Raw genomic sequence first — 9,835 nt, forward strand, 5'->3', positions numbered from 1 at the left:
AACACGTAGCCTTTTCTGTTGAGTGATATTCCATTGTGGATTACTTTATACCACATTTTCCTTATATATTCAGCAGTTGATGAACACCTCAATTGATTTTATATCTTGGACATTGTGAATAGTGTTGTGATAAATAAGAGTACTAGGGAGTGCAAATGTCTCTGATATAATTATTTCATTTGTTTTGGCTGTATACTGTTTAATGAATTTTTGCTGCCATGTGCCAGCAGTGGAATTGCTGGGTTAAATGGTAGCTCCCATTTCAGATTGTGTGTGTGTGCATGTGTGTGTGCAGGTCGCACACCTGTGTGTGTGCTTTTGTGCACACAGAAGCTAAAGGGGGCATTTGCTTGTCCTCCTCCATCACTCTCCACAGAATTCTTTTGAGTCATAGTCTCTGCCTTAACCTGGAGCTACATTTGGCCGGTGGCTAGTGATCCCCCGGTCCCCATCCCTCTTAGTGCTGGGGTCACAGGTGTGAGCAGGATCATGCTGAGCTTGTTATGTGGTCCTTAAGATCCAAACTCCCACCCGCGGGCTTACTCAACAAATGCTCTTCCTCAGTGAATCATCTTTCTGTCTCCATTGTTTGTTTCTAAGGAATCTCCACACTGTTTCCCACTATGGCTGGGCTAACCTATGTGTCCACCAACAATATGTGAGTTCCCGTTTCTCCACATGCTTTCCTTGTCAGCATCTCTCATAGTTAACTTTGGATGACAATAACTTACCTGCTGTGATATGATACCTCACAGTGTTGATTTGCATGGATTATGATTAGCAGGACTGGGCATATCTTTCTTTGAAAAATGTCTACTCTCCGCAGTCCATTTAATTGGGGGATGGGGGTTCTTTGATGTAAAGTTTTCAGTGTTCCTTATACATTTTGGATAGTATTCCTTTGTATGTGAACTCTCTATGGGAATTCATGTTTCCTCTCATTCTTTAGACTCTTCCCATCCCATCTTTCTTTAATGTGAAGCAGCTTTCTTTAGTAGAATTTCATCTATTTTCATTTTTGTTGTCTGTTTTTCTTGCAGGGGGATCGGTGGGAGGAGATCTTATCTGAAAAGTCTTTGCTTACACTGATGTGTAGTAATTTGTAGTTTCAGGTCTTGTGTGTTTTGAATGGATTTTTGTGGATAGAAGAGGATCTAGTTTTGTCGTCTGCATATGTATGTCAAGTGTTGTGACCTTCAGAAACGATGCTACACTACTCTTTCTCTATTCTCTGTCCCTGGCTAGTTTCTTTATTTTGTTCCACTGGTTTAGTGTCGATGTTTGAATTCTATGATTTTGTAGTATTTCACTCTGGTTTTTGTTTTTGTTTTGAGATTCTGGGAGTCAGACCAGAGCCTTGTGCATGCTAGACAAACTCTCTACCGCTGATTACACCCACAGTGTAATCAGTGTGTTCTAAATTCTGGTATCATGATTCCCTCAGCTTTATTTATTTATTTATTATATTTTGCTATTTCCCCTCAAGATTTTTTTTAGTTATAATCTGGGTTTCCAGAGTACTGAGATCAAAGGCATGTGCCACCATTTCAGGCATAAAGTTTTGTTTTTTTTTTTTGTTTTTTTTTAAATTCATCTATTGGTGAGTATGCAAAGAAACATTTTTCTGGATATGTTTTAATTTAGAGCTTTACATTTAAATCATGCTATGTTTAAAGATCTAGTGGAGAGGCTAGAGAAATGGCTCAGTAGTTAAGAGGTTTGGGTGCTCTTCCAGAGGACCCGTCTCTATTCACAGAACCCATATGGCAGTTCCTAGCCATCAGTAGCTCCAGTTCCAGGCATCTCACTCCTTCTTTTGGGCTCCATGGGCATTGCAGGCACCTGGTGCACAGACATATAAGCAGGTAAAACACCCCTACACATAAGATAAATAAATAAATAATTTTAAAATCCTCTAGAATATATAAGTGTATTATGTATTTGAAGACAAAGTTAAGAATAACTACTAAACTTGAAGGTAACTGGAAGGTGCATCATACACTAAATTGTAAGATGATTGATAACACATACCAAAGCACAAACCTGTGTAACTTTAGAGCACAGTAACTGCATGCACATGGGGGCTATTTATTATAAGGACAAAACAGAATTGCAAGAAAATCCCAAGCTTCATTGTCAGTTTTATTAGTAGTGATTTCAATGTTATTAGATTAAAATAACTTAATGAGTATTGTATTAATAAGTTAAATGATTATGTTTATGTAGTTAGGAACCAAGCTGTTGAATGTAAATACAAAATCAAAGAAGTTAAATGTCTAATTGCAAATTGAATTGAGAGTGTCTACAAAAATATGCCATTCTCACCTCTTATTTAAAATCTATTTCAAAGTTACAGAAAAGTTGTAAGATAATACAAATTAAATTAATTCTACCATTTTCTATATTAATCGTGTGTGTGTGTGTGTGTGTGTGTGTGTGTGTGTGTGTGTGTGCTTCTAAGCATCAAATTATTCTTTTCCATAAATTTATCAGGCTCAGAAACTTGATGTTAACCTAATAATTCTATTTGTTCTACTACTCATAGTAAGTGTGTCAGTTAGCACAAGAATGTCCTCTCAGGTAGTTTTGATTCTGTGGCAAATAAGGAGCAGCATTTAATCATTATGCCTCTGGATCCTGAGCATTTTCTGATTCACAGTGATGGCCAAGAATGATTTGCTCCTCTCATGCACTGTTTGCTTTGTGTCTTCCACTTATGAACATTGGGCTTTAGCTTTGCTTTGTCACATATAACAGTCTTTGAGGAACTGTTAAACCAATTACTTCTTGTGATTACATTTAAGATTTTGCATTTCTGGCTAGAATATGTAACACACACATATGCACATGCATACTTATATGCTTCTCTGCAGAAAGTGCTAGTCCATAAGGCTCTAGGGACAATGTCTCCTCCTGCCCAAATAGAGTCTTCTCCCCCAATTCTACTCCCCATCAAAAGTACCAGAGTTTTTGAGTACTATTTTCTTCCCACCTAGCATAAAAAAATTTACAAGGTGAGCTCCCAGCTTCTGATGCTCCACAGCACAATACAGCTCTCAAAATCTTAGCCACATAAGAAAGACTCTGGACCAATGTGAAGGAGAACCCACTGGGGCAGCTCTGAAATCAAAAGAAAAACCCCTGTGATTTCTCACTATTCATTGACTGTAAGGATCCACGGCCTACAGCATTATGCCTCTCCCCATCCCAACACAACAGATGGGGTACCGTTTGAGGTCCAACCCACTTTGTGTGCTTTTTCTGAATGGTTGAGCAAGTTTTGCTTTTCTGAAAGAACTCAGCCTCTTCAAGATCCAGTTCAGATACCTGATCCTCTGAGAAGTCTTTTCTCAAGAACAGGGATTCTTTTGTTTGTTTGTTTGTTTGAGACAGGGTTTCTCTGTGTAGCTTTGGAGTCTCTCCTAGAACTCATTCCATAGCCCAGCTGGCCTCAAACTCACAGAGATCTGCCTGCCTCTGTCTCCTGAATGCTAGGATTAAAGGTGTGCGCCAACATCCCCCGGCAAGCACAGGGTATTCTTAATTATAGGCTCATTGTAGATGCCTCTTAAACATGCCTGCCAATACTGTACTTAGATGCCTTGCCTCATTGTGTTTTCATCTCTAGATTAGAGGCTTATACATGCAGAAACTGTCTGGGTTGTTTCTATTTTGTTTTGAGCAATGTTTGATATACATCTAAAGACAGTGTTATGTAGGTTATCATTGTGAAGAAATGGATCGATTTCAATAAAACCCTCTGCTGCTTCTTGATAACACGATACAGATTTATCTGTATGTCACCTGCTTTTTACATTGTTGATTTATTTATTATTTATTGTGTCATGTGGAGTGGCATGCCCATGTGGAAGTCAGAGGACAACCTGCCACAGTTTGCTCTCTCACCATCATATTGGTTCTGAGGTTGGAACTCTGGTCACCAGGTTTGGAGGCAAGCTCTTCTTGCTGAGCTACCTTATTGACTCTGGGTTTGTCAACATTTTAGATACATTCTAAGTCACTTTGGTCCAAAGTCTGTAATGCAACAGTGCAACTAAATCTAATGGAATAAGTACACTCACAGGCAAACTGTGAGTCCAAATTCTCCCACACAGCCTCTCTTTCATTGTCAATCTCTTATGAACGTGTGCATACATCCGGTTTCTTATCTTATGGACTTGTGTGCCAACAGTTTAGGTAATAAGAAAAGGTGGTAAGCCATCTAGTAAAGACATGTGGTATCACACTCCAGTATGCAAAAGTCCCTCAAATCTAATTAATGGAATATTTTATACAGGAGTAGAGGGATGCGGTTAGATAGGGGCTTAGTGGTTGATCTGTGTTTTGGTGGGTGGTCTCCCTCCTCACCAAGACTGCAGGACTGAGCTGTTGGAAAAGGCTTCAGGCTTGAGAATGTAGAAAGGAGGTCCCGGGCGCTGGCCGAGGTGCTGAGAACGTCCCAGTTAGAGCTTGGGAAGCAGCCAGAAGCTTCTATGCTCTCAAACTGCCTTCTCAATTTTTTAGATGTGGGTTCCCAGTTAGGGACAGCAGGTGCACGGTCCGTTCTCAGAAGAATCTTTATACTATAGGAATTCCCTGAGATTCATTCCTACCGGATAAGGACACCCCTCCCCCGCAGCAGCCACAAAGTAAAGCAGCCCTTATTAATTTATTGAATAGTTCATGTATCTCTAAAGCTAAGCTTCTACTCACAATGATCCTCATTCTGTCTATAATTTTACAAGGAAACAACAGCAAATTAAAGTTCAGGAGGTTGGCGATCTTGCCAGAAAAAAAAAACAAAAACAAAACCCAGCTTCTGAATAGCTGATCTCTTCAAATCATGCTTTTAAAAATCGACGTGCGCCAGCCTCGCAGCATTAGCTGCTTCTGTTCCTGCACTTGCTACCCACTTCCCCCTGTGCCAGGCCCTATGGCATTCCCATCCTGCCCCTAGTTTACATCTGGTAAAGGTGACACTCATGCTCATCCAGCATGCCCCTTCCCCACACTCACTCAGAGGGCTGGGGTTTAGGACCCGGGCTTTTGCACACTTGTGGAGTGAACCAGCTCTGGTCTTGTTCTGGGGACTCAGACTAGGGAACATGCTTCTGGTTTTAAAAGACTAGGGAACATGCTTCTGGTTTTAAAATCCGGGCGAACACGAAGGTGTGTTCTAAGATTGCGAGAGGCTCTTCCCAGGTGCGCGCTGTCCCTTCTGATTTGAACACAAATAGCTTCTGTTTCCCCCTCTACCCTCCTTTCTCCACCAGAGGCACACTCCGTTTTTCTCCCCACCAGGAGCATAACCAATTGGACCCCCTGTGGAGGAAGGACTTGATCCCGCCGCGGAAGGCATCCATCCTTCTTCTCTACGCCACTAAGGTCTCCTCCACCTTCACTACTCTCCCCGAATGACCTGTCCTTCCCGGCCACCCTCGCGCCCAAGGCTAGGGAGAGGAGCCCTCATACTCTGCTTCGCAGCGCCTGTCTTCTGCAGAGCCCACGCACTGGGACGCTGTGGGGAGTACGACATGCGGCTGGAGCGGGATCTCCAGTGCCAGGCGGAGCTGCTGGCTCTGCTCGGGTGACAGGTTGACAGGTAAGTACTGTGTGCGCGGTCTGAGGCTGGTTTGGGAGACAAGGACTGTAGGGAAGAGAGTGGGAAGGGGAAGAAAGGAGAGATGGGGAGGGAGGGAGGGAGAAAGAGAGGGAGAGAGGGAGGGAAGGAGGGAAAGTGGGAGAGGCGCGCAGTCGGTCACTTTCTTTCTTTCACCTCTAATCCCCCCACCCAACCCACCTTCTCCTTAGGCTTCCCATTCTTTTTCCTCCCCAAGCATCCTTCCTGTCGCCTGTTTCTCCCCCGCACCTCCCCAGGTTGCGACCCCAAGCCTAGCAGCATGTGGAACGCGACGCCCAGCGAGGAGCCGGAGCCTAACGTCACTCTGGACCTGGACTGGGACGCTTCCCCCGGCAACGACTCGATGACTGACGAGCTGCTGCCGCTCTTCCCCGCGCCGCTGCTGGCGGGCGTCACCGCCACCTGCGTGGCGCTCTTTGTGGTGGGCATCTCTGGCAACCTGCTCACCATGCTGGTGGTGTCCCGCTTCCGCGAGCTGCGCACCACCACCAACCTCTACCTGTCCAGCATGGCCTTCTCCGACCTGCTCATCTTCCTGTGCATGCCGCTGGACCTCGTCCGCCTCTGGCAGTACCGGCCCTGGAACTTTGGCGACCTGCTCTGCAAACTCTTCCAGTTCGTCAGCGAGAGCTGCACCTACGCCACGGTCCTCACCATCACGGCGCTGAGCGTCGAGCGCTACTTCGCCATCTGCTTCCCGTTGCGGGCCAAGGTGGTGGTCACCAAGGGCCGCGTGAAGCTGGTCATCCTGGTCATCTGGGCCGTGGCCTTCTGCAGCGCGGGGCCCATCTTCGTGCTGGTGGGCGTGGAGCACGAGAACGGGACCGACCCTCGGGACACCAACGAGTGCCGCGCCACTGAGTTCGCGGTGCGCTCTGGGCTGCTCACGGTCATGGTGTGGGTGTCCAGCGTCTTCTTCTTCCTACCCGTCTTCTGCCTCACCGTGCTCTACAGTCTCATCGGGAGGAAGCTGTGGAGGAGGCGCGGCGATGCGGCGGTGGGCGCCTCACTCAGGGACCAGAACCACAAGCAGACGGTGAAGATGCTTGGTGAGTCCTGCGCCAGGCGGCCTTTCTTCCTCCCTTGCTTCCCCTTCTCCAGGGCCCTCAGTTTTCTGTTTCTCACCATCTCCGTGCCCCCATGCCTCTCAAGTCTCTCTCTGCCCCCAGTACTTGGTCTCAGTTACTGTTTTCCTCTTTCTCTTCTGTATCTTCTCTTCTCCACGAAAAAGCTCACATTGGCAATTCCTTAAAATGACTATTATTCGGGAAACTTGCTTCAAGATGGAAATATCTCATCACCTTTTTTTGAGGTCCCTAAGTGTTGAAGGTGAGGTTCAGCTTTCTGCCTCACATAGAATTTGTGGCTATCAAAGTAACATTACAACCAGCAGGTAGGGACCAGATTACTTCGTGGTTTAACCAAAAAGTTGGATCACTCTGTTAAAAACTGTTTACAGATGTGTTTTGTTTGCTTTCAATACTGGGGTTTGTTTTCTGCCCTGCAGATAATCGCATCAACTCCGTTAATTCAGTCTCTCTAAGGCTTTGAAAGGGGGATTCTGGGGCCTCCTTCTGCTGTTCTGATTACCTGTCTACCCACCTTTCCTCAAGTTCCTGAGGTACAGGCTCACAGCTGGGTGTACTGAATGGTTCACATAGAGTCCATCTCCCTAAAGGCATGTACTTGGTGCAGTGAAGTCATGAAGACGGTTCATGTCCAAGAGGAAATCTGCTCTTGCTTTCTCAAGACATTTCATGTTTATTGGCACTTAATACTTCTTAGTTTTTGCAGAATGATTTTCTATTTACAATTTTAATATTCTCAAATTCTGCATATCAAAATGATAGAGATTTATCCAGGGATGTCAAATTTTATTTCCCAGACCAGGATTGTGGTGACAGGGAGACTGTCAGTCAGTAAGTCTCCTGTGTCCTCCACGGGACTGCCAGTTCACACTCACTGAAAAGAGGGCCACAGTGCTGCAGTGTGACTTAGTCCTAAGGCGAAGCTACTAATGGCCTCCAGTTTTGTAAGCTCTTCATTTCCCCATTGGTATTTCAATATCAACGCCCATTGTCTTCTTTCATGACAATTTGAAGGGGACCATTAAAGTGGTACAAGGACCACAATATTATTTTCTCTCATTTCTGAATTTAAAAACTTAATCTAAAAATTTAGAATTCGTGAAGAAAGTATCTTACATGGGCAAAAATGAAGCCTTGAATGGGTGGTAATTAATGTTGGTTGGCTTAACAACCCCTTATGCTTTATTTATTTCTATTATAGATGACATAAACTTGTTTTATCAATGGTTTCTAATCCCAATTGCATATTCAGTCCCCTGTAAGACTTATTTTAAAAATCTGGGCACAATAGTCCACAAAACAAAACAAAACCTTGTCCTAAAAATGGAAAAAAGAAAGGGGAAGACAGGAAAAGAAAAAGAGGACATTTTCCCCCTTCCCTTACCTAGACAATTTAATTTAATGAGTTTATATTATAACCAAGAAATCTGCATTTCTTAAGCACGCCCAAGAGGGTGCTGGGGCTATTGCTTAGTGGTAGGGTACTTACAGGGCATGCTTAATTCCAGCATGAAGGGGAGAAGTTTTCCTGGGAATTCTGACCCATTCTGTGGTTGAGTACAGACACCTTGTCTTATTTATAGTTGTGCTCTGTGTAATGCATGTAAATGGAGGGTAACTTTAATCAGTTGTTTAGGTGAGTCACTACATCAAGTCAAGCACAAAGATGAGTAGTTATCAAGTAGGAAGAGTGGGAGGGTGGGTGAAGATTGCTTAGCCACTGGTCTGACAGATTCACTGCCTATCAGTGTCAGGGGCAGAGCAGTGTTTATGTGAGGAGCAGGACGTCATGTTTCCCACGTTAAGAGCTCACACAGGATGTTTGTCAGTGGGCATGCTACTCATGGAAAAAACAAAGCCAAGACTTAAGAATGGGAAGTGATGGGTGACATGCCTCACACTGATGGTCTCTTGCTCTGTGCCTTCAGCTGTGGTGGTGTTTGCCTTCATTCTCTGCTGGCTGCCCTTCCATGTGGGAAGATACCTGTTTTCCAAGTCCTTCGAGCCCGGCTCTCTGGAGATTGCTCAGATCAGCCAGTACTGCAACCTTGCGTCCTTCATTCTCTTCTACCTCAGCGCTGCCATCAACCCCATCCTGTACAACATCATGTCTGAGAAGTACCGGGTGGCCGTGCTCAAGCTTCTGGGGTTGGAGTCCTTCTCGAAGAGAAAGCTCTCCACTCTGAAGGATGAAAGCTCTCGGGCCTGGACAAAGTCGAGCATCAACACATGACAGCACATTGAAGCACTGTCATCGCTTCCTGCTCCACACCAGAAGCCATAGCCAAGCAGGACTTGGGAGGAAGTAGAAAGTCAGTTTAGGATTAGAGACACATGGATCTGGAAACAATTGGGGGCGGGCAGTAGAGCCAGAAGGGTAGGGTCTGTGCAGTTTGATCTGATTGTGCACTCATCAGAGTGCTCATGTGCCATCCCTGCACACTGTGTCTATGATTTTGACAGCTTTTCCACTCAGAGGAAGGAGGAGACACAGACTGGGCACCGTCTTTCCTTCTTAGTGGGTAAACACTAACCTCATTTGCTTTTCTCATCATAATAAAAATGAAATAACAGCACACACAACTTTAGACATGACTTTTCAAAGTTAGCGATCTCCACAAAGCTCCACAACATTCACCCAAAGCACCATAACATAAGGCACACATGTGGTCAATATGAAATGGCTGAGAAATCTCCATTCTTCCCTGCCCCCACAGGAATTCTGAAACCTAGTATGCTCCTTACAAAGTAGTCCACTTGAAGTTGAACAGTTAGTTCCCTTAGTAATATTTGAAGTATTTAATTTGATAATAGAAAAACTGATTCAACAGCTTAAATTTCATGAGTAAAATCAAAGCTTTTAAGTAAAATAATTTACTGTTTTTTTAAATTCAAAGTTAATTAAAATAAGCAATTCAGTACTTCAGTTGTAGTAGGTACATTTCAAGTGTTCAACAGACCAATGTGGCTAGTGGTTATCATACCAAGAAGACACTCCAGAATGCATGAAACATAATTTATTAATATAAAATGTTTAAAAATAAGCACCTGTCCCTTTCAAATGTTTTTAAATAGTATATTAGTATAGCAGGATTTTAGAGTAACA

The 9,835-nt window shown here is 44.1% G+C and overlaps 1 protein-coding gene across 1 annotated transcript; it reads left to right on the forward strand.

Moving 5' to 3' along the window:
- The first annotated feature begins 5,900 nt into the window (after positions 1–5,900).
- On the forward strand, positions 5,901–9,304 carry Ghsr (growth hormone secretagogue receptor). The gene is made up of 2 exons (XM_036191555.1): positions 5,901–6,690; positions 8,658–9,304. The coding sequence occupies exons 1-2, from the start codon at positions 5,901–5,903 to the stop codon at positions 8,960–8,962; spliced, it is 1,095 nt and encodes a 364-aa protein (XP_036047448.1). The 3' UTR covers positions 8,963–9,304.
- The last annotated feature ends 531 nt before the right edge of the window (positions 9,305–9,835 follow it).

Source organism: Onychomys torridus, chromosome 6 (genome assembly GCF_903995425.1).
Source record: "Onychomys torridus chromosome 6, mOncTor1.1, whole genome shotgun sequence".
Lineage (NCBI taxonomy): Eukaryota > Metazoa > Chordata > Mammalia > Rodentia > Cricetidae > Onychomys > Onychomys torridus.